Source organism: Orycteropus afer, unplaced genomic scaffold (assembly GCF_000298275.1).
Source record: "Orycteropus afer afer isolate SDZICR_OR568_19922 unplaced genomic scaffold, OryAfe1.0 scaffold00183, whole genome shotgun sequence".
Taxonomy (NCBI): domain Eukaryota; kingdom Metazoa; phylum Chordata; class Mammalia; order Tubulidentata; family Orycteropodidae; genus Orycteropus; species Orycteropus afer.
Window position 1 is genome coordinate 1,621,752 of NW_006921770.1, and position 25,694 is coordinate 1,647,445.

General features: G+C 39.8%; 1 protein-coding gene across 1 annotated transcript in view; it reads left to right on the forward strand.

Annotated features, from left to right (window-relative positions):
• The first annotated feature begins 8,165 nt into the window (after positions 1-8,165).
• Positions 8,166-25,694, forward strand: part of C8A (complement C8 alpha chain) — a 66,801-nt gene continuing 49,272 nt past the window's right edge. Inside the window, exons 1-5 of the mRNA XM_007947415.1 lie at positions 8,166-8,228; positions 8,810-8,950; positions 10,466-10,597; positions 16,913-17,057; positions 18,269-18,416. Coding sequence (XP_007945606.1) covers positions 8,166-8,228; positions 8,810-8,950; positions 10,466-10,597; positions 16,913-17,057; positions 18,269-18,416 — 629 coding nt within the window. The remainder of the gene's footprint in view (positions 8,229-8,809; positions 8,951-10,465; positions 10,598-16,912; positions 17,058-18,268; positions 18,417-25,694) is intronic.

Consider the following 25,694-nt stretch of genomic DNA (forward strand, 5'->3'; position numbering starts at 1 on the left):
GATGAGCAAAAGGAGAAACAGAGGCTAGAGAGTAGAACAGCTCATTTATCAAGATGATGAAGTTGCCCAGAGAGAGGACAAGAATTGAGATAGAGAGGAATATTGTGACCTGAGTACTGAAGTTTTCTTTTAAGGGATAGTACATCCTGTATTACATACCATCCTCATTTTACAGATCAGAGATTCTCCAAGTGTGATCCACAGAGCCCAGGAAATTCCCACGATTTTTTCAGGGGGTCTACAAGATCAAAACAAGTTTCATAATACTGCTGTTATTGTTAGGTGTGGTTGAGTCGGCTCTGGCTCATAGTAAACCTATGTACAACAGAAGGAAACATTGTCCAGTGCCGTGCCAGCCTCATAATCCTTGCTATACCTGGTCCTATTCTTGTAGTCACTGTGTCAATCCATCTCCTTGAGGGCCTTCCCCTTTTTCACACCACTTTACTAAGCATGATATCCTTCTCCAGGGAATGGTCCCTTCTGATGACATGACCAAAGTAGGTGAGCGAAGTCTGGCCATTCTTGCTTCCAAGGAGCATCCCAGCTGCACTTCTTCCAGGACAGATGTTAGTCCTTTTAGCAGACCATGGTACTCGTAGCATTCTTCTCCAACATCTCAACTCAAAAGCGTCAACTGTTCTTCAGTCTTCCTTATTCAATGTCCAGGTTTCACATGCATATGAGGTGATTGAAAACACCATGGCTTGGGAAGGGGCACCTTAGTTTTCAAAGAGACATCTTTGTTCTTCAGCAATTTAAAGAGGTCTTTTACAGCAGATTAGCCCAGTGGTATACAAATGATGCCTATACTTGTGGGCTTCTCCAGATGGAGTACACAGGAATCAGATTGACTACATCTGTGGAAAGAGGTGAAGGAGAGGCTCAATATCTTCAGCCAAACAAGTCCAGGAGCTGACTGTGGAAAAGACCATCAGTTGCTAATATGCAAGTTCAATTTGAAGTTGAAGACAGTTAAAACAAGTCGACAATAACCAAAATACGACCTTGATTATATCTCTCCTGAATTTGGAGACCATCTAAAGAACAGATTTGATACATATAACACCAATGACTGAAAACCATAAGAATTGTGGGATTACAGCAAGAACATCATACATGAAGAATTCATAAGATCATTAAAAAGACAAGAAAGGAAGAAAAGACCAGAATGGATGTCAGAAGAGACTCTGAAATTTGCCCTTGAATGGAGAGTAGCTAAAGCAAATGAAAGAAATGACAAGATAAAAGACTTGAACAGAAGATTTCAAAGAGCAGCTCAAAAAGACAAAGTCAATTATAATAACGAATTGTGAAAATATTTGGAGTTAGAAAACCAAAAGGGAAGAACACTCTTATCATTTCTCAAGCTGAAAGAACTGAAGAAAAAACTTAGGTTTATTGCCTTGGGTTGCAATACTGAAAGATTCTATGGGCAAAATATTGAATGATGCAGGAAACATCAAAAGAAGATGGAAGGAATGAACAGAGTCACTGTACCAAACAGAATTGGTCAATGTTCATCCATTTCAGGAGGTAGCATATGATCAAGAACCAATGGTATTGCAGGAAGAAGTCAAAGCTGCACTGAAGGAATTGGCACAGAACAAGGCTCCAGGAATTGATGGAATACCCATTGAGATGTTTCAACAAATGGATGTCACTCTGAAGGCACTCATTTGTCTATGCCAAGAAATTTGGAAGACAACTACCTGGCCAACTGTCTGGAAGAGATCCATATTTGTAGCCATTCCAAAGAAAGATGACCCCACAGATTGTGGAGATTATCAAACAATATTATTAATATCACATGCAAGTAAAATCTTGCTGAAGATAATTCAAAAATGGCTGCAGCAGTATATCAACAGAGAACTTCCAGAAATGCAAGCTGGATTCAGAAGAGGACGTCCAACAAGGGATATCATTGCTGATGTTAGATACATCTTGGCTGAAAGGAAATAATACAAGGAAGATGTTTACTTATGTTTTATTGACTATGCAAAAGCATTTGATTATGTGAATCATAACAAATTGTGGGTAACTTTGAGAAGAATGGGAATTCCAGAACACTTGATTATGCTCATCAGGAACCTGTACATAGATCAGGAGACTGTTGTTCAAATAGGACAAAGGGATACTGCATGGTTTAAATCAGGAAGGGAGTGCATCAGGGTTGCATCCTTTTATCACACTTATTCAATATGTATACTGAACAAATAATCCAAGAAGCTGAACTATATGAAGAAGAGTGTGGCATCGGGATTGGAGGAAGACTCATTAACAACCTGCAATATACAAATGACACAACTTTGCTTGCTGAAAGTGAGGATGACTTGAAGCACTTACTGATGAAGATTAAAGACTTCAGTATGACATATGGCTTACATCTCAACATAAAGAAAACAGAAATACTCACAACTGGACCAATAAGCAGCATCACAATAAATGGAGAAAAGATTGAAGTTGTTAAAGATGTCATATTACATAGTTCCAATACCATCAATACCAATGGAAGCAGCAATCAAGGTATCAGATGACACACTGGGAAAATCTGCTGCAAAAAACCTCTTTCAAGTGCTGAAGAGCAAAGATGTCTCCTTGAAGACTAAAGTGCACCTAACCCACGCCATGATATTTTCAATGGCCTCTTATACATGTGAGACCTGGACAATCAGTAAGAAAGACCTGAGAAGAGTTGGTGCATTTGAATACTGAAAGTACCATGGACTGACAAAAGAATGAACAAATCTGTCCTGGCAGAAGTGCAGCCAGAATGCTCCTTGGAGGCGAGAATGGCCAGACTTTGCCTCACCTACTTTGGTCATGTTATCCAAAGGGACCATTCCCTGGAGCAGAATATCATGCTTGGTAAAGTGGAGGGTCAGAGAAGAAGGAGAAGGCCCTCAATGAGATGGAGTGACACAGTGGCTGCAATGGGATCAGGGGTATCTGATGGGATCAGGTATAGCAAGGACTGTGAGGCTGGCACAGGACCAGGCAGTGTTTCATTCTATTGTACATTGGGTCACTATGAGTCGGAGCCTACTCCATGGCACCTAACAACAGCAAATACAACATCTGATTTCTCCTTCTTTTTTAAAAATGCATTTAAAAAAAATATAATTTATTTACAGTGAAATACACAAAACTAAAGTGACATTCCCTTCCCTCCCCTCCCACCCCTAGCAACCAACAAAGTTTCCCTCTCTATATAAACCTTTCCTTGACCCTCCACAACAATGAACTAGTACTATATTTGTCCTTCTATGATTGACTTATTTCACTCAGCATAATGTCCTCCAAGTTCATCCATATTATGCGGTGTTTTGCAGACTCTACGTTATTCTTTAGTGCTGCATAGCATTTCATTACGTGTATGTACCATAATTTGGTCATCCACTCTTCTGCTGATGGGCACATAGATTATTTCCATCTTTTTGCTATTGTAAACAGTGCTGCGATGAACATGGGTGTGCATATATCTGCTCCTGTCCTGGCTCTCACCTCTCTAAGATATATACCTAGTAATGGGGTTGCTGGGTCAAATGGTATCTGCAATTCCAGCTTTCTAAGGAATCACCATATTGCTTTCCACAGTGGTTGTATCAGTTCACAGTCCCACCAGTAGTGCATGAGAGTCCCAATCTCTCCACATCCTTGCCAGCATTTGTTATTTTCTGTCTCGTTGAATCTTGCCATCAGTGCTGGGGTGAGACAGCATCTCTTTGTTGTTTTGATTTGCATTTCTCTGATAGCCAATGATTATGAGCATCTCTTCATGTATTAGCTGGCCACCTGAATATCCTCCTTGGTGAAGTGTCTATTCATGTCTTCTGCCCATTTTTCAATTGGATTGTTAATTCCTTTGGTGTTGAGGCATTGAGAGTTTTCCATAAATCTTAGAGATAAGTCCCTTGCCAGATATGTAATTATCAGCATATATGAATTTGTTGCTGTCATTTTTGTTATGGTGCTTTTTTGTAGTGTTGATTTCTTTGTTACATATAATTTTCTATGCTGAGCTCATTTTGTTTATGAATTGTGTTATCACTTCCTTCATTGCTATTGTTTTAGCATTTGCTGAATATTTATGCTAGTCCTCTTTTTTATTTTGATGTGAAGGTTTATCATTTTTATTTGAGGTTACCTGTGATTTATAGTATTCTTCTCAAGTTTAGACAGTCTGTTCTGTCTTGTAGCTGTCTTGACTTCCCTACCATCTAGAAGTTCTGTAACAACACAGTTTTCCCCCCTCTTTGGTTTGTAATTGTCCTCATTTGTCAATTGATGTCTCCACTTCCCTGTTTACAATCTTGTAGGCTTATTTACTTTGGATACTTCCATAGCTGGGTTGGTTTCTGGGTTATATCATCATGTGTGTTAATGGTCAATTTTTGTTGGCTGTTGTTGCTTCTCTGTCCAAAGGGCTCCCTTTAGCATCTCTTGTAAGGTTGGTCTGGTTTTAACAATTCCCTTAATTTCTGCTTATCTGGAAATGTCCTAATTTCACCATCTTATTTGAGGGACAATTTTGCTGGGTACATAATTCTTGGTTGGAAATTTTTCTTTTTCATGGTTTTCTATATACCATCCCATTGTCTTCTCACCTGCATGGTTTCTGCTGAGAAATCCAAGCTTAGTCCTATTGGTTGCCCCTTGTATGTAACTTCGTTTTTCCTGTGCTACTCTCATGATTCTTTTTTGTCTTTGGTTTTGGTGAGTTTGAAGATGACATGTCTTGGTGATTTTCTCTTAGGGTCTATCCTGTTTGGGGTTCATTGGACTTCCTGAATGGATATATTCTCATCTTTCATCATTCTAGGAAAATTCTCTTCCAACAAATCTTTGACAATTTTCTCTGTGGTTTTATTTGTCTCTTCCTGTTCTGGAATTCCGATTACACATAGGTTATTCCTTCTGATGGTATCCCACAGGAACCTTAGGCTTTCTTCATTTTGTTTTGATCTTTTTTCTGATTTATCCCTTTCCAAAGAAGTGTTCAAGTATTTGCTGCCAATCTCACTAATTCTGTCTTCCATTGATTCATTTCTACTCCTTTGCCCATTCAATGTCTTATCTATTTCTGAAAATTTAGTATTAATCTTCTGGATTTCTGTGTGTAGATTTTGTATCATTTCTAATTTTTCATTTATTTTGTCATTTTGTTCTTGTGTTGTCTTTCAAACTTGTTCTAGGGTTTTCTCTGTGTTTTCTTCAATTTTGTCAGTATTTTCCTTGATCTGTCTCTCAATTTGTTGAAGATACCTAAATATAATTCTTTTGAATTCCTTATCAGGGAGTTCCAATGCTGTGTCTTCCTCTGGGATGTGTTTTGGGTCTGTATCGTGGTCCCTTGTTTCTCCTGCTTTATCTTGCTTCTTTGTGTGGACTGTGATGCTCTGTTGTCTCCCAGGTATTGTGACATTTTTGTGTTTATATTTAATTGGTGATTGTATGTTGGAGTGACTTGCCCATGATTTTCATTTGCTTTATTTTGTTTGTATGTTATCTAGTTGACAGCACTTATACACTTACCACCTGTCTCCTTTCCTGTTGTCAGCCTCTCACCTGTAAAGATTCCAAATGGCTGTGCCCTCAGTCACTTTAAATATCCAAAATGACCACTGCTTGTAAACATTCAAAATGACTGCTCCCTCAGTCACATTAAATATCCAAAATGGCTGCTGTGTGTAAACAATCAAAATGGCTGTGGTCTCTGGACAGCAGGAAGTCAACAGCTCATGTTGTCTCCCTCCTTGCTGTTTTCCTTCCTAGTCATAGGCCACCAGTGCAGTTGTCCCTGTAGCCCTTGGTGACCAGGGCTGATGTTTAGGTCAAATCTCAGGTCCCAATACCACTTGGAAATATTCAGGCTGTTGGTCCCATCAAAGTAGCTGACATTCCACACTTCCAAACATCTCTGTACTCACTGTTTTCATTCATTCAGGTTTTTCCACTACTTGGTGCTTAATCCACTTCTGTATAGTTCCTTTCAAAGCTCAGGGCTCCAGGATTACTTTCTGTACCTCGGTCAATTGGTTTTTCTTTTCTTTGTTGAAGAGGATCCGTGTTGCTTGTCTGCCTATTCCTCCATCTTACTGGAAGTCAACACCATCTGATTTCTTGACTGCTGCTTCCATTTTTGTTGATTGTGAAACCAAGTAATATGAAATCTTTGACAACTTCAGTCTTTCCTCTGTTTATCTTGATGCTGCTTGTTGGTCCAGTTGTGAGACTTTTCATCTTATGTTGAGGGGTAATCCATACTGAACACTACTAGATATTGTTTTCCCTTTTCACTAAGTTTGTATATGCACTGATAGTGTAAAAACAATGGTAGATAAAACTGTTGGAGTCTTGGCACAATCAAAGCAGTGATACTAAATTCACAGGGAAAAACAAAGTCATGCTTCAAAAAATCCTTCTTAAAGTAGCAAGAATTTTTAATGTTATTAATCTCAATCCATGAGTACATATGCTTAAATATGCTGTGTGGTAAAATGAGAAGAACTCATAAAATAACTTCTGTTGCATACTAAAGTATGATGGTATCTGGTGGAAAAGTAATTCCATTGCTAAAGCAGCCTTTTTTTTTTTTTTTTTTCATTCATGGAGCACTATTTTCACTTGACAGAAAAAGTGCCAGACAAACTAGGTTTAATTAGCCTTAGGTACTTAGCAGACATTACCTCAAAAAATCAGCAAAGCAACCCTATCACTTCAAGGAAAACAATCTGAAGGATTCATTGGAATAACAAAATTTGAACTTTTGAGCAAAAATTAAATTTTGGAAAAATTTATATTTACCACCATGAGTGAAATCATTGGTAATATTAGCAAATTTGATTTTTTTAAAAAAAATATTGTATAGTGAAATGAAAGCCTTGGAAACTTTATGGGGCAGTTCTATTCTGTCCCAAAGGACAGAATTGCTATGAGTAGGACTCCACTCAATGGCACTGAGGAGGGGGGATAGCCAAATGTGTCATTGTTTAAAAGATATGCATAACTTAGGGAACCATTGTTTTTCAAATCACCTTGGGTCACTAAAATTATGTATGGGTAACAAGATCCATTCAATGTACACATAGACCAATGGATTTGAATGTAATAGAAAAAAAAAAAAAAAGCATTCATTGATACGCTTGCAGATTCCATATTGCAACTAAGATTTAAAAAATTACCACTTCCAATTTTTGGTGTGGCATCAAAGAAGAACATTCTCAATTATCTGGAAAGACTATTAAAATATTTCACCCTTTTCTATCTACATAGCTGTGTGAGGCTGGATTTTCTTCATAGGCATCAACCAAAACAGCTTACAGCAATGGATTGAATGTGGAAGTAGAAATGAAAACCCAGCTGCCTTCCATTAATCCAGATATTAAAGAGCTTTGGAAAAATGTAAAACCATGACCCTTTTCTCACTAATTATTTTTCTCTAAAATATTTCATAAGTTTTTAAAATTTCTATAGATGAACATTTATTTCCATTTGAAAAAATTTCAATGACATTGTTTATGTGATATTCATTTGTTTTAATCTCATAATCTTATGATTTCTACATCAAAGAGAAGCCCAATATACACCTCTATATATATGCCTTTCCAAAATGGCGTATTACTGCCAAAAGAAAAAAGCACATCTGTCTTGTCCCATTAATGAACACATTTTGTACAATTATCAGACCACAAGTTACTTGTTTAATGGCCTGGGGGAAGAATTGGGGTAGAGAACATTTTCAGTATTAATGTCCTTAAAATATGGCATAATCCCTACATCGGAAGTTTTTTGGGAAAAAAAAAGAAGTATTGCTACAGCAGTGAGAAGACAATCATATCAAGCCTAGATGAAAATGCAGAAAATCAGATATCAATGATCAATTTAAGGTTCCCCAAAAAGAATGCCCTTGGTAAACCCATTGCCATTGAGTCAGATTCAACTCATAGCGACCCTTCTTGGGTTTCTGAGGTGGTACCACTACTGAAGTAGATTGCCCAACCTTCCTTCCAAGGAGTAGCTGGTGGGTTTGAACCACCAGCCTTCTGGTAAGAAGTCAGATGTCTTAGGCACTACACCACCAGAACTCCTGCCCTTAGTAATAAATTACTTTACATGGTCCTTCTAGCCACGGTCTTCTAATTCCAGAAAATCATTGGATTGGAATGTACAAAGAAGGTGTTTGTGGCTTACCCAGCAGATTGGACAGTTTTGATAATCCAAATAAGGTACATGGAACATTTATGAGGGTGGGACCATGCAAAAAAGGTACATGGAACCCTTGTAGATGATTGGTCAGTTTTGCCATCCTGCTAGGTTTAAAGGGAGTCAATCCAAGGGGAGGGAGACTTCACTGTCATCAAGAGGAGAAGCCAAGAGCAGGGTGCATCCTCTGGACCCAGGGTCCTTGTGCTGAGAATCTCCTAGACCAAAGGAATCAAATAGAGCTGTAACATGGGAGACAGTGTGAGATGTCAAGAAGCAGTGACAAACATGTTGAGTCCAGCAGCGTGGAAACAATGGCACAAGAACAAGGAGAACAAGATTATGTTTTTTGTGGTAGCATGTAATGGGTTTTATGATTATTTCTAAATAAATTAATAAATATATATTTTTTAATTTCTTAGATTCTTGAGATCAGTACTTTGAGAACCAGTGGTCAAGATAAGCATCATTTTTCTGACTATCCCACAGCTCCTTAGCTAGGGTTTCAGCCTAGGTGTCATCATTTATCCCAAGTAGAAGTGTGCTGCATAATTAGCATGAGATTTGCGGTGCTGTTTTTTTTTTTTTTTTTTCCTTGCACTAGGGAGATAATTGTACCATTCATCATGGGAGAGTGGAAGAGGTGGCCAGGCTCTCAAAGGCTGTGGCCATGCTGGATGTAATAGGCAACTTCCCTGCATTGCACCTGGGTCAACCAGTCTTTGATGTTGCTGCAGCAGCTGTGGTATTGTGGAAAGATGCTAAGACTTGGAGCCAGACAGATCTGGGGCTTGTCCAATGCTTCCTGAGTGATATTGGCCAAGCTTTTTAACCTTTGAGGGGGCAGTCTGGGGTAGTAGAGAGAACATGGCCTTGGAGACAGGCCAGTTTCTACCTTCTTCCTATGTTACCTTAGGCAAAATTCTCAATCTCTGATTTCTATTTTCTGACTTGTAAAATGAGGAGTCAGCGGCATGAGGAAGAGTAGGAAATGGGCTTTGCATCATCATGTGGACTAGGAAGAAAAGCCTGATGATACATTTCTGAAAATTAGCCAGTGAAAACCTATGGATCACAATAGAACATTGTCTAACTCAACTTGCTTTGTACATTTCATCAGGGGAGATCAATTGCTAGGAGAGGATATTATATTTGGTGAAGTAGAGGGCCAATGAGGGTGAGAGAGGCCCTTGCTGACATGGATGGACACAACTTGTTCAAAGTTTGTCTCTAATACACTTGGTTTATGGTTTCAGAGTTTTGTTAGTTTCCATGAATCTCAGTTTTCTTATGTAAAATATAGGCCTAATACTATTTACCTCCTAGGATTGTTGTAGTGGTTAAAGGATAATCCATACAATATCCTAGCATGTAATAATAAAACCCAGTTATTAATAAATACTTCATAAATGTAAAGATATTTTTAAGCACTTTATGGGTTTATTATTGTTATTTATAAATAAATAAATATTCTAAAATTTTTCTCAGTTTTGATTTTGAATTCATGAACTTATGAAATTTCTTTGACGTCCTCATTGATGTGTAAGAGTATAACTATTTTTTTTAAAAAAACAACAAAACTAAACTAAACCAGTTGCCATCGAGTCATTTCTGAGTCATGGCGACCCCAAATATGTCAGAGTAGAACCGTGCTCCATAAGGTTTTCAATTGTTTTTTTTTGGAACTAGACCATCAGGCCTTGATTTTTTTTTTTTTTTTTTTTTTTTTCAAGATTTAGACTTTCAGACTTTTCTTTTAAGTTATCTCTTTGTAGCCTCGGACCTCTAACCTTTAAGTTAGCAGCCAAGCACATTAACTGTTTGTACCACCCAAGGATTATACTTCACTAGGTAATGTTATTATTAGCATAATTTTACAGATGGGAAAGATGTGGCACAGAGACATTAAGTAACTTGTTCAAGTTTTCAAAACCAGCAAGTGGTTAAGATTCAAAATCAGTCCTCTGACTTTAGATCCCACTGAGCTTTCTATTACTCTGGCTATTCAAAAGATGTTAGTTCTCCTCGGTACCTGTCTCATTAAAATTAGAATAATTTGATCCTCAAGGGATTGATAGAGGTTTAAAGAGATAATTATGTAACCCTCCAATATGCTGCCTGCATTAGTAGAAATAAAATGAATGTGCATGATCAAACTGTTGATACCATCCATAATTATTCCTCATTTCTTACAAACTATAATTTTACTGGAAGGAGAATATCCATAGCTTTCTTTTTGTGCCTAAATTTTGAACATCAGAATCGAATGGAAGTCTTTCCTCTGTTTAGGAGAGTAAGCCGGGCAGACCAAGTCCCCACCCCAACAGCAGTTAGCTGCCAGCTGAGCAGCTGGTCAGAGTGGACAGAATGTTTTCCATGCCAGGACCATAAGGTAAGATATTTATGGTCATTATTTGACATTTTATATTTTATTTGTGTACTAAGCATTCAAATGGTGAGGAATGTTGGGTTTATAAGTTTAGACAGTTTGTCTCACTCTGGCAGCTTGCATATTGCTGGAATGCTAGAAACTATATAAAACACCAGCAAGGTCACCCATGGTGGACGGCTTTCAGTGGAGCTTCCAGATGAAGACAGACTAAGAAGAAAGGCTGGCAATCTACTTCTGAAAATTACCCAATGAAAACCTTATAGATCACAGAGAACACTGTCAGGAGAGATCAATCTCTGGAGAAGGACATTATGTTTGGTGAAGCAGAGGGCCAGTGAGGGGGAGGGGGAAATAGCTTGACACAATAGCCACATGATCATCTTGAACATGCTGGCAATCATGAGGATGATGCAGGCTGGGGAAATATTTTGTTCTGTTATATACAAGGTCACCATGAATTGGAGTTGACTCCAATGCAGATTGACTATCTATCTATCTATCTATCTACCTACCTACCTACCTATTTATCCATCCATCCATCCATCTTATACATATATAAGTCTGCAGAGAAATTGGCCTACAAATAAGTATTTGGAAGTCATGGGCACATGGACAGTGGAACTTCTTTCTACCTCTTCTCATTCTGTTTGTGAGGGATTGTTCGGTGAGGCTACAAAAGATGTGCAGAAAAATGGTCTTCTAGATATGGGCATATTTATCTCTAATGGCTTCTCTGGGTCCTGGCCAATCTGCTGTCCTCTAATTAGAGCCATCCAGAGAAGACTAATGACTTAGTAAGAAAATGCAAAGCTGTCTATGACCTGTTTGATGGGTTGTTCAAAACCATAAACCAGAAAATGGTTTCTCCTTTCATGGACTGAAAAGGAAGCCATATCCAGTGGACAAAGGTGAATTTTTACCCAGCAAATTGGGTTCTCAATTAACAATTTCCACAGAAATTATTCAGTGATATTGGTTACATTTTTCACAATATGTCATCATTCTCATTCATTTCATTCTTTTTGTACTATGTCCAGTACTCTAGTTCCTCTGCTCATTTTTGCCTTAGTGTAATTTTTGACCATTTGGTCTTACATAGATGATTTTTCAAAGGTGCTTATTACTCACAGGTGATATTCTTTATTTTATGAGCCAACCTGTTATTTAGCTAAAACCTAAGTGGTTTTGAGTGGTCCAAAATGGTCCCTAAACCCAATGGCATCCTAAGAGAAGGAGACAGTGGAAACACGCCACTCTGGTGGAGAGAAGTATTTAATCACTGACTTTGTTTAGAGTTGCTGACTCATGGTGATAATAAAAAGCATATCAGGCTTTTATTCTATTTTATTACTCTTTTATGATTCTCTACAGATAATACATGCTCTCATTGGATGCACTCTGAGTGAGATGCACCCAGGTACCCCCTGCCCCCAGTCCACTTGCTATATACCAGAGCCTAAACCTTGGCTGTTGGTGCATTCCTGTCAAGTCCAAATATTTGAGCTCAGACTCCACAGTCTTTGCTCCTTATTCACTGTGTTACTTTGGATATTTTTAAATACTCCCCATGCCTGAGTTTCCTCATCTCCAAAAGGAACATAGTAATGGTGCCTAACTCACAGAGTTATTGTAACCACTAAATGAGTAATTCATGCAAAGCACTTTTCATGGCATCTGGCACATAGTAAATGTTCAATAAATGTTAGCTAACCAGCTAACATTTCTAATATTCCCTATCTGTACCTTCCTTTCCAGCACTACTCCTGTTGTCTTAGACCAAGCCCTACTCTTCTCCCACCTGGGCCCTTGCAGAGTCTGCTGGTGGTTGTCCTCCCTCCAGACCCACCCTCAGGGAGACAGAGATGTGTTCTGGAATGTTGGATGAGTTGTTCAAAATCATAGCACTAGCAGGTGATAGAAGCACAAATTGAACTGAGTTATTGAGTGTTAGAGCCTTATGTTATTATTAAGCTTCCCCCAATCTCTGAAAAATGCCAAAGAATCCTAGAATGCCCTGTTTAAAAGTATCTGACCCCCAAACTCTCATTTTGCTCTGACATCCTGAATTAGTTTCCTGAAACTACTGTAACACATTACCACAAACTGGATGGATTAAACAACAAAAATTTATTTTCTCACAGTCTGGGGGCCAGCAGTCTGAAATCAAGGTGGGGATGGGGTCATACTCTCTCAGGAGGCTCAAGGGGAGAATTTGTTCTTTGTCTTCTTTTCAGTTTCTGGTGACTGCGGGCATTCCTTGGCTTGTGGCCCGGTCGTCCATTCTGTACCTCCACCGTCACTTTGCTTCCTCCTTTTCTGCAGTTTAGGATGTGTAATAGTTGAACAATGAGCACCTACACATCCTAAAATACATTTTTCTCCTGAATTACAGTTTAGATAGCAGATAGCACAGGTGAATGACATACAGCTTAAGCCACAATTGAACTACTTCTTTAGTAACTCAAAAAGGCATATGTTTATTGAAAGGAATATTTTCAATAATTAAAATTTGTTAATTATTTAAGTGAGAGGCCACACTAGTCTCATTTTTCTTAATGTATTTCTCCTACTTGCAATCATCAAGAAATGTGCATTTCTGCAAAGAAACATTATCTACTAGCTAGAAAAGAAAATTATGTCTCAATGACACCAACCACAGGCAATAGCTCAGATAAGTCCCTAGGGTATGTCTGTACAAACCTTTCTACAATACAGTATCTTCATTATCTGCTACAAACCTGGAAAACAGGGAGTCAATGGGAATGAACCTCATGTCCTGCACAATCATTCCAAGTATAGGAACCACAAGAAGACTAACACTGGTATTAGTAGTCACCATTCATTAAATTATATCTATGTACCATGAACTGTGCTAACATTTTAAGTGAAATATCTCGTTTGACTTTCATAGTTAACCCTATGGGACATTTATTATCATCCTCATTTCATAACAAAACTACGGCTTTGGGGCAGTGAAATAGCTTTTGTCATTCCTTAAGAGAATGATAAAGCCAAGATTTAAAATATGGTTAATCTGACTTCCGGAAAAAAACCTTATGGCCTAACCACTCTGCTATCTCCCCCTGAACTATACAAACCAAAAAACCAAAAAATCAAAAAACCAAAAAAACCAAACTCACTGCCATCAAGTCGGATCTGACTCATAGCTATCCCTCCTTGTGTTTCTGAGGTGAATCTCTACAGAAGTAGATTACCCCATCTTCCTTCCAAGGAGTGGCTGGTGGGTTTTAACTGCCAGCCTTCTGGTTAGCAGTCAAGTACCTTAGGCACTATGCTACCAGAGCTCCTCCCTAAACTATACTGGGGAGTAAAAAGTGACATCAGTGGTCTTCTATTCTCAATTCCAACTCAGTCATAAATCAGGCAGTACAGCAACAGCTGCCTACAGAAATGATGATGATGTTGATAACTATTATCATTAAGTTGTTGTGGTTGTTGTTATTTGCCATCGAGTCGGCCCCGACTCATAGCGACCCCTCCTTGGGTTTCCGAGGCAGTATCACTACGGAAGTAGGAATGCCCAACCTTCCTTCCGAGGAGTGGCTGGTGGGTTTGAACCTCCAGCCTTCTGGTTAGCAGTCAAGTGCCTTAGGCACTATGCTAAAAAACAGGTGTAGTATCAATTTCTTTACATGTATTATTACTAATCTTCACATTAATAGATATATTCCCACTTTGCAGATGAGAAAACCAAGGGTCAGAGAAGTGAAGTAAATTAAGCCAGTGACACATATACAATAAATAGCAGAACTGGAATTCTAATCCAGTTTAAAAAGGGAATCCTAATAACACTTAACATCATCAACCTGTGAGATTTAAATGAGATGAAGAATGTAAAGTGTCTGGCCAATAGTAAGCACTTGATACATGGTAGCTACCATTGCCATTATCGTGTTGGTAGCTGCAGGTTTTAAACATCTGATGAACTTTTTCAAGAGTGAAAAAGAGAATCAGGTCTATGATGATACACTGATCACCCCTTTATTTACTGTACTGTGGGGCAGGAGTGTGGGTGGAACATTAAAAAGCCCTGCTAGTCCCTAATTGGTCATTAGTTACAACGTCTTCTCAAAAAGCTACAAAATTCTTACCACTGTTACTAACTGAAAGGCAGGGAAGGTAAATGGGAAGGTTTGATCCTCACCTCTCCTTGCCACCACCCCTTGGCAAACGAGCAGTGAAGCAGGCAGAGGGGGGCAAGAGGAGAGGAGAAGGTTGTGTTTCTCCACAGCTCATCCACGAAATCATGTGGAAAAGACTGCACTGATAGGGTAGTCATGCAAAAACCACTTCTGTTCATTGAGCACCAATGATATTCCAGGCACAAGGCTAGATGTTTCCTCATATATTCTCTCATTTAGTCCTCACAAAACCCTGTCAAGGTTAAGTGTTATTACACCTATGTTACATATTAGAAGACTGAAACTCACAAAAGGTACATGACTTGCTTATGGTCAGTTGATAAGTGCATTTGGGATCTGGGATCTAGCATCTGAACCCAAGTATAATTCTCATGCACATATTCTTTCTTTTTTCATGCACATATTCTTTGACTGTAGCACACAGATGAAAGAATCATTAATATTTGTGATTAATGAAGTCATCTAGGTCATCTCACACTACAGATTTGGAAGCTGAGGCACAAAATAATGAAGTGTCTTCTTGACATTACACACCAGTTCCATCGATTCTGACTCATGGTGACCTATGTGTGCCAGAAGAGAACTGTACTTCACAAGGTTTACAGTGGCTGATTTTTGGAAGTAGATCTCCAGGTAGTCTTCTGAGAGACCTCTGGGTGGACTTGAACCTCCAATCTTTGGGTAGTAGCTGAGCATCTTAAGCATTAGTACCACCTGACTCCTGACATTATATAATAAGCAAGAAATGGATGTGGGTCAGGAACTCACTTCTCTTGACCCTCAAATCCTTGCTTTCTTACTTACCATAAACCTTCTTGAAGAAAGGGACTGTGGATGGACCAAGGCAAGAGACAGCAGAAAATTTGGGACTACATGGTCCATTACGGGACACCTGTGTCGATGCTATCTCTACAGTATAATTTGTATTGTTATATTTCTTTATATAACAGATGGCACCTAACAACAACAACAACATATTTCTTTATGGGCATATTTTATCTCCTCCATTAGACTGTAAACTTCTTGAAGGCAAGGATGGAAGTTTGTATGTCTGAATAGCCTAGTCTTCAACTACTTCATTATACACTAGGGCTTGATAATATACACTACATAAAAACATAGAGCTCAAGATTTGTCTGTATTTTTATTCCTTCCTATCTTCAAAAGTATTTATACATCTGTAGTCAAGGATGGACCCAGGGACTCAGATGATGTCTTCAGAGCTCTCTTTATCTCTCTCTCTCAGGTCATCTCTTTCTACATAGTAGGCAAGATGACAGCAGGATGGCTGGAATTCCCAGCAACTCCAGTACAGAGATACTGCTTTTTCTGATAGTTCTGAGGGAAATTCCCCAGAGAGAACTGTGAATGGCCTGGCTTGGATCATGTACCAGTCCTGGCACCAATCATTGCATCTCGTGAGGTTCTCTGACTGGCCAGGCCTGGTTAATAACCACACAGCTTTATTACTGAGGGGTTGTGGTCAGCCCCACCTGAATCACATGAGAATGTCAAAGAAGAGGGATGCAATGACCAGAAGAGAGACTGTGAAGTCAGAGCAACAACTGTCTTCTTGAAGTGCCTCTTGTGTACTGACCAAAGGTCAAATGGCAAGCATCTGAGGCCCAATAAGATATTATTCTTCACTCCACTGCCATTCTCAAATTACTACAGACTAGGGGGAGAGATAAGACATACAGGAAAGTGATTAAGCACAGCCTCAAATGACAAGTGCTGAAGAGAGAGGAGAACAGAGACCTGCAGAAGCACAGAGGATGTCACTTTCTTAGTTAGGGAAAGCTTTCTGGAGAAGGTAAACCAGGAATCTTGAAAGATGGTAACTAGTTAAAAAGCATGTGTGGGTGTTTGGTGGGGGAGGGATGGAGGTCCTGCCTGGCAGATAGCAAGACCCTAGAAATAATTGGTGAAAACCGTTCATTTGATGCTTGAAGGCTCTACGCAGTATTCCAGCTGGTGATTGTGCCACCTCTGTTTGAACATCACCATTTATGAGCACTCATCCCCTCAAAAGACAGCTTTGCAGGCAGTTTTCAATCATGAGACAGTTATTCCTTATGTTGAGCTGAGACCTGCCTGTGCAAATCTTGGTTGATTGATTGACAATCATGTGTCTGTTTAAAATCTGATTTAGTACCGATACCGGAGCCTCCTGCAGCCAAGCAAGTTTGGAGGAGCCATCTGCAGTGGTGATGTCTGGGATCAAGCCAGCTGTCACAGTCCCACACCTTGTCTAAGGCAAGCACAGTGCGGACAGGATTTCCAGTGTAAGGAGACAGGTGAGTAGCAATTCAGCAGGATAAGAGCTGTGGCTGTCAAGTTTAAAGTGCAAAACATTTACCAAAGGAGCTTGTAAAAATGCTGACTCCTGAGCCCTTTCCCTTAGAACTTGTCATTTAGTGAGTTTCGGGTAGGGCCCTGGAATCTGTATTTGAATCCAGACTCCCAGGTAATTTTGATGGACATTTGTAATAATGTACAATTCACTCATTCATCTATTAATTTATCAAATATCATTGGGCATGTATTATGTGCCAGGCAGCATGCTACCTGATCGTAATGGAGAGATGAAAAAATAAAGTGCCTGACCTTGAGGCACTGCTAGTCTGTTTAGGAGAGAGTCCTGTTGTTGTGTGCTGTCTAGTTGGTTCCAACTAACATCAAACCCACAGAGCTTTCTAGGCTGAAATCTTTACAGAAATGGATCGCCAGGTCTTTTCTGCCACAGAGTTACTGGGTAGGTTTGAACTGCTCACTTTTTGATTAGCATCTGGCCACTTAACCATTGTGCCACAAGGGCTCCGAGGAGAGAGTCCTGCTAAGAGTCAAGTACAATATTGTGTGATAACAGTTGTAATTGGCCTGCGTAGATGGTTCTTGGGACTCTAGTAGAAGGTAGCCAGGCTGCTCTGAAAAGTCAGCATAGGCTTCAGAAAAGTACTTGAACTGCAACTTGAAAAATGAAGATAAGAGGCTTCAGGGAAATAGGGAGAAAGAATGAGTAAAATGTGGAGATTCAGGGACTAGCAATTGGCCAGAATAATTTCAGTGTCAGGACTTGAGGAGAGAGGCAGGTGATGGGGCCACTGAGACCTCACCAGGGGCCAGGTGAAAAATACCCTTTGTGCCAAACTATGGCATTTGGAAGAAGAGCAATGGGGAGCCACTGGATGATACATGTCAAGCAGTGTGACATGGCCAGACTGGCATTTTAGAAAGACCACTGGGCTGCAATGGAGGCTGCAATAGAGAGGGAGAGAGGGGGTATGGCACTTTGCTGGAAGGCTGCAGGTGGGAGATAAGGAGGCTGGAAGGAAGGCAGGAACAGTGAGGATGGAGAGAAGATGCAAAAGATTTAAGGGCAATTTCAGGGCCTGACTGATGGGCAAGAGTTGGTGACTATGGATGTGGATCATGAGAGAGAAGGAAGAGTCCAGGGAGGGGCTAGAAGCATTCACAGCATCTCTCTCTGTCTCTCTCTCTCTCTCAGGTCGCTGCCTGAAACGTCACCTTTTGTGTAATGGAGACAGGGACTGTCTTGATGGCTCTGATGAGGATGACTGTGAAGATGTTAGGGTCATTGACAATGACTGCAGCCAGTATGATCCGATTCCAGGATCAGAAAGGGCAGCCTTGGGGTGAGTCATTGCCTTCTGACTGCTCAGGGGCAGGGAGTGACTTATGATGGTTAGTTCTGGGGATAGAAGGAGGCCTTTCTGTGAGGCCGCTCGCACTGTTCCCCTCAGGTGGCTGCTCAGCCCGGCCCAGGTGACTCTGCTCATGCTTTCCCTCTACATCTCCTCCTGGAGAGTACTCTTCTCCCTTCACTCTGTCACACTCTTCTGATCACCTCCTCTCATCCTGCTTCCATTTCCAATGCCCATTTAAGAAGCCGTATGGTCTATGAGGGAGCTCTGGTAGCATAGTGGCTAAGACACTTGCCTGCTCACCAGAAGGCTGGTGGTTCAAACCCACCAGCCACTCCTCAGAAGGAAGGTTGGGCAATCCTACTTCTGTAGTGATACTGCCTCAGAAACCCAAGGAGGGGTTGCTATGAGTCAGGGCTGACTTGACGGCACATAACAACAACAACAACAATGGTCTATGAAGCCTTCTGTGACCCAAGTTCACTTTCCAGTAGACCTGCTCACATTCTGTTCTGCACTATAGCTTGTTAACCATGGCTAACAGTGGGATGGAATCCCTGAGTGGTGCCTTGGAAGAGAGGTCTGGTGATCTACTCCTGAAGAACCACTAATTGAAAACCTATGGGGCAGAGTTCAACTCTGACACATATGGACTTGCCATGGGTTGGCATTGACTCATCAGTTCCTGAGAATGGTAGCAGTGTGATACAGCATAATGAAAATAGGCTTTGGAGTGAGACAAAGAGGGGTTTGAGCCCCTACTTTGCCACTACTTAAACCTCCCAGTTCAGTATATGGAGGTCAAATCAAATTCTAACATCTCTTCACCACATACCTCAGGTTTGAGGCCAGTGCCTTGGATGTACCATTTTCTTTTGCTTATGAGCCTTAATAAATTTAGTTTCTTCTTTCTGGAAGATTCTTTCTCATCTTCATAACCTGCCATCACCTGCTCCAGGACGTCTTCTCAATGCATACCTCCCTTGAACCTGTCTAGGTTGACTTAGTCCATTCCTGTTGCTCCCAGAGCCCTCTGTGTGTCCTACTGTTGTTGTTGTTATGTGCCATTGAGTCGGACCCAACTCATAGTGACCCCTCCTTGGGTTTCCAAGGCAGTATCACTATGGAGGTAGATTGCCCTATCTTCCTTCCGAGGAGTGGCTGGTGGGTTTGAACTGCCAGCCTTCTGGTTAGCAGTCAAGTGCTTTAGGCACTATGCTACCAGAGCTCCCTGTGTGTCCTATTATCTCAGTATTTATCCAGCAGGCTTGGGAGGTCTGTTGAAGTGTCATTCAGCCTAGGCTGAGAGCTTCTCGAGAAATGTGTTTTTTCATCTCTACTACTCTGTACTCATCACAGTTCACGGTGATGTTCTGATGTTGTTAGTTTCCTGCTGCTCTCACTTTGCCTCAGATCTTGTCCTGAACTTGAATGTAAACTCTTTGAAGGCAGAGTCTGCCTCTGATGCATCTTTTACATCCCTTTGGCCTCTATGTCAAAACCTGTCCTCTCAGTGAATATTGATTGAATTGAAACAAATCAATATGACTAGCTGAATCATTATAGATGAGGCAATGGGGAGATTCAGTTATTTTCACAAGAGACCCAGTCTTGTTGCAGCCACTCAGGGTCAGGTGAGGGCACTGTTGAATGCATCTCCCCATCATTATGGTCGAACAGCTCTGAGATCACAGTCCACCTACCAGGCGGGATTGAGTCCTGTAAGTAATGTATCCACACGCATATGGAAAAAACAAAAGGTCAAATTCTGTTTTCTGTCAGACCAATCAAAGGGGATTCTTGTCGATATTGAAAGTTACTGTGAAATGAACAGAGTAGAGGCATGAAATACTGAATTGAGAAATAAACCCCTCCTATGGTGAAAATAACCCAGAATATATTACCTTGCTCTTGTGTGAGTCAACCAGAAACATCCAAATAAATGCACTTCTTGAATTAGTGGCCTTTGCCCAAATTTCTTATTGAAATAGAAGAATGGGCCTCCCTCCACTCTCATCAGTTGACATTTCCACAGTTCTTCTATCCATCTCAAGATCTCAGAAAACTTTATACATTAACTTTTAAAATTTAAGATTTCCCAGATTTTTAATTTTATTATTGTTGGAGAAGTACTACGTGTGTGAGATAAAACTGAAAGTCTCTCTTCACCTTCCTCACTCAGATCCCACCCCATCACTCTTTCTCACTTCCTTCCCTAGAGCTGGTATCTATTAACAGTTGGGTGTAGGAACTCCTAGACTATTTTTTAAAAATGTAACTTGGTGTAAAGTAAGCCTGTGTGCACAAGGATACTTTCCCTGTGTGTAATGTATAATACACACATGTATATTTTACATAGATGTGATCACACTATGGATACTGTCATGTGACTTGCTTTTTCAATTGATCTTGAAGATTTACCCCCATATGTTCTTCTCTTTTTTCTAAGCACATAATATTCTATAACAGGTGTCAGCAAATTATGACCTGCAGGAATAATCTGGCTCACTTTCTGGTTTTATAAATAAAGTCTTACTGAAAACAGCTTTTACCCTACAATGGCAGAATTGAGTAGCTACGACAGAGGCTACAGATCTCAAAACCTGACATATTAAGTATCTGGCTCCTTACAGAAAAGTTTGCAGACCCTTCTATATTATGATTATATGATCATTTATAGCGCAGTGCCTAAGGCACTTGACTGCTAACCAGAAGGCTGGCAGTTCCAGCCACTCCTCAGAAGGAAGGTTGGGCGATCTACTTCCATAGTGATACCACCTTGGAAACCCAAGGAGGGGTCGCTATGAGTCAGGCCTGACTCGACGGCACATAACAACAACATTCCCCATGGGAAGATAATTAGGTCTCATATTTTTCCTCTCATAAATAATGCTGTAATGAACATTCTTGTACATATGTATGAATATTTCTGCAAAGTAGATTTCCAAAAAGGGAGTTTCTCTGACTATGCCTTTCTATTTTCACTGTTCTTCAGTAGACAGTTTTTCTAACTATATGTAGGCTTTACTTATGCTTAGAGTTTATAGTACGATCCTTTGAGTTTTTGTTTGGACTATGAAAGAGCTGTGCTTAGGCAGAAATATGTTCAACAGCTAGGAAGGTAGAAACCATACAGTAGAGTAATAGGAAGGTGACCAGATGTGAGTGTCAGAAAAATCATGGAGGAAAAATCCAGCTGTGAATATAGGCAAGTTAGTTTTTCTGAGGTTCAGTTTCTACATTTGCAAAATTGTCATGTAATTGAAATCTAATGTATGTTAAATGTCTGGCAGAGTTTCTATTTAATTAATCGTAGCTATTATTACATCATTTCCACCAATAGGAAGAAATAGAAGGATATAAGAAGAGAATAAGGAAGTTAACATACGTTGAATTCCTACTATATGCCAGGTACTCTATAATTAACCATTTATTCTTTTGAGATAGCCTGTACTCACATTTTATTTCCTGCTCATTTTCTGCCTTTAAGGAACAAGCTATGTCAAGGGTAATCAGTGAATTCCACAGAAATATAGAGGAGGGAACAACTAAGTCTGTCCAGAATAATTAAAGAAAGCCGCACAGTGGAAGCAATTTTTTTAAAAAAATTTTTTATTGTGACTTGGGTGAACTTTTACAGAGCAAGTTCATTTTCCATATAGCATTTCATACACATTTTGTCTCATGACATTGACTGTGATTCCCCACAATGTAACAGCTCTGTTCCCACTTCCTCCCCTTAGTTACCTCTTCCCTACGTGGTTCCCTCCCATGAACTCCCACCCCTCAAGGTGTCTCCCTGTGCAAACACAACCCTTCTGTTCTCCCCTGATCTATAGCTCCAAGGAGTGTATCTGCCTGCTGTGAATATTCACCCAGTATGCCCATCTATTGTTTGGCTGGAAGCCACAGGAGTGAGTTCAATTCCAGACCTGATGGGTGACTAGGGGCCATATTCTCAGGGGTCTCACCAAGTTCAAAGCAAGAAAACCTGTTTTTTTTTTTTAATAATTTTGAGTTTTGTTCCACATTGTTCTCCCATTCTGTCCAGGATCTCCTGTACTGATCCCCCTCTGAGTGGTTGACAGTGGTAGCAGGGCACATCTAGTTCTTCTGTTCTCATAGTCATATAGGCTGAGGATCACATGGTCTACCAGTCCCTTGGACTAACAGTTTCCACTTGTCTGTGTGTTTTTTCATTCTTTTTCACTCTGGATGAGGAGAGACCCATTGTTGCATCTAGATGGCCACTTGCAAGCTTTTAAGATCCCAGAAACTACTCACCAAAGTAGGATGTAGAACAATGTTTTTGTGTAGTATGTTATGCCAATTGAGCTTGATATCCCCTGTGACCATGTTCCCAAGCCCACAGGTCCAACTACTCACTCACTCCAGGTAGCTGGCTGTGGCTAAGAAGCCACCACAACCTTGCCCCTTGTCAGCTCTACTATACACCTAGACATTCTTACAACTCATATAAATACACATGTAGAAACATTGTCTGTTAACTGTATACATGGTTATGGGCACACTACTCCCTCCCTAGATATACCTGATTGTTCAGTCTGTCCATTCATCTATCCACCTGTAGATCAATGTTTGCCATCACTGACAACACAGTACAAAAGGGTTCATCTTTGTCATCTGTACCTCTCATGTACCCCTCTTTGTTGGAAGCAACTTTTGAGTTGGATCTCAAGGGCTAAGGAAAAGTTTGACAGGCAGAGACAAGCAAAAGTTTTATCATGTATAACATACAGGCTCAGATTGTCAGGTTTTGGAATTTTAGCCAACTCTAAATATTTTTGTTCAGTTAACTTTCCCTTTTTAGAAAATTAAAGTTGTATTTCACCAAATGAGTATTATTTTTACTTTTTTTCTGTGGCCTAAAACATAGAACAATGGACAGGTATATTTGATATACCTCAAAGAGGAAAGTATGGGAAAATATTTCTGGGTGGAAATTGGAAAGAAAGTATCTTGTTGAGTGTCTAGCATGCACTGTTAACTTTACTTGTGCTGTGTTACCCTCATTTAGACTTCACAAAACCATGAATGTTAAGTATTGTTATGCCAGTTCTTCAAATAGAAGAGTGAGCTTAAGAGAAGTTCTGGAACTTGTCCAAAGTCACAAGTTAGTAAGTGGAGAGCTGGAAATTAAACAGGAGTCTATCTAGTTTTCAAACTGTGTAACTTCACCCCCAATATCTCTAAGACTGCCTATCAGACAATAAGCTTTCTGAGGGTTAGACTCTACCTTAGCACTATGAGTTACCCCAAATTTTAAAATGTGTTTTTTAGTAGCAGAGTTCTTTTCTGAAATAATAAAAACAACACCAACAACAAAACATGTATTGGGTACTTAATAGAACTGTTATGGTTTCTTCACATGTTTTAATTCATTGAGCTCATAATTACCTTCTGAGGGATGTAGATTAACTGATTTTCTTTCTTTTAGAAGTTTTTTTGAAGTATAGTTCATAGATAAAACAATTCACCCATTTAAATTGTACAATTCAATGATTTCTAGTATATTAATGGATATGTGCAACCATTTTGTTGTTTTTGTTAGATGCCATCAAGTCATCTCTGACTCATACTAATCCTATGTACAGCAGAATGAAACACTGCCTGGTACTGGCCAACCTCACAATCCCTACTATCCCCGAGCCCATTGCTGCAGCCACCATGTCAATCCATCTTGTTGAGGCCTTTCCCCTATTTTGTTGATGCTCCACTTTACCAAGCATGACATCCTTTTCCAGAGAATGGTCCCTTCTGATAACATGACCAAAGTATGTGAGACTACATCTGGCCATTCTTGCTTCTAAGGAGTATTCCAGCTACACTTCTTCCAGGATAGATTTGTTAGTTCTTTTAGCAGTCCACGGTACTTTCAGCATTCTTTGCCAGCACCACAACTCAAAAGCATCAACTCTTCTTTGGTCTTCCTTATTCATTGTCCAGCGCTCACATGCGTATGAGGAGATTGAAAACACCATGGCTTGGGTCAGACACATCTTAGTCTTCAAGGAGTCATCTTTGCTTTTCAGCACTTGAAAGAGGTGTTTTGCAACAGATTTGCCCAATGCAATATACCTTTTGATATCTTCATTGCTCCTTCCATTGGCATTGATTGTAGAATCAAGCAATGTGAAGTCTTTGACAACTTCAATCTTTTTGCCATCTATCATGATGCTGCTTATTGGTCCAGTTGTGAGGATTTTTGTTTTCTTTATATTGAGGTGTGATTCATACAGGACACTGCAGTCTTTTATTTTCATCAGTAAATGTTCCAAGTCATCCTCACTTTCTGCAAGCAAAGTTGTGTTTTCTGTGTATCTCAGGTTGTTAATGAGCCCTCTCCCAATCCTGATACCACATTCTTCTTCATATAGTCCAGCTTCTCGGATTATTTGCTCAGCACACAGATTGAATAAATATGGTGAAAAGATCCAACCCTGACACACTCCCTTCCTGATTTTAAACCATGCAGTATCTACTTGGTCTGTTTGAATGAGAGCCTCCTGGTCTGTGTACAAGTTCTTCATGAGTACAATTGAGTGTTTGGGAATTCCCATTCTTCTCAATGTTATCCATAATTTGTTATGATCCACACAATTGAATGCCTTTGCATAGTCAATAAAACACAAGTAAACATCTTTCTGGTATTCTTTGCTTTGAGCCAAAATCCATCTGACATTAGCTGTGATATCCCTCACAACACATCCCCTTCTGAATCCAGCTTGCATTTCTGGAAGTTCTCTGTCTATATACTGCTGCAACCATTTTTGAATGATCTTCACTAAGATCCTACTTGCTTGTCATAGCAATGATATTGTTTGATAATTTCCACATTCTGTTGTATCACCTTTCTTTGGAATGGGTACAATTATAGAGCTCTTCCAGTCAGTTGGTCAGGTAGTTGTCTTCCAAATCTCTTGGCATAGATAAGTTAGTGCCTCAAGCATACCATCTGTTTGTTGAAACATCTCAATGGGTATTCCATAAATTCCCAGAGCCTTGTTTTTCACCAATTCCTTCAGTGCAGCTTTGACTTCTTCTTTCAATACCCAATGGTATTGAAGAAATGGTTCTTGAACATATGCCACCTCCTGAAATGGATGATCATCTATCAATTCTTTTTGGTATAGCAACTCTGTATATTCCATCCATCTTCTTTTGATGTTTTCTGCATCACTGAACATATAACCTATGGAATCTTTCAATATTACAGTTTGAGGCTTTATGATGTTCTTGATGTCATCC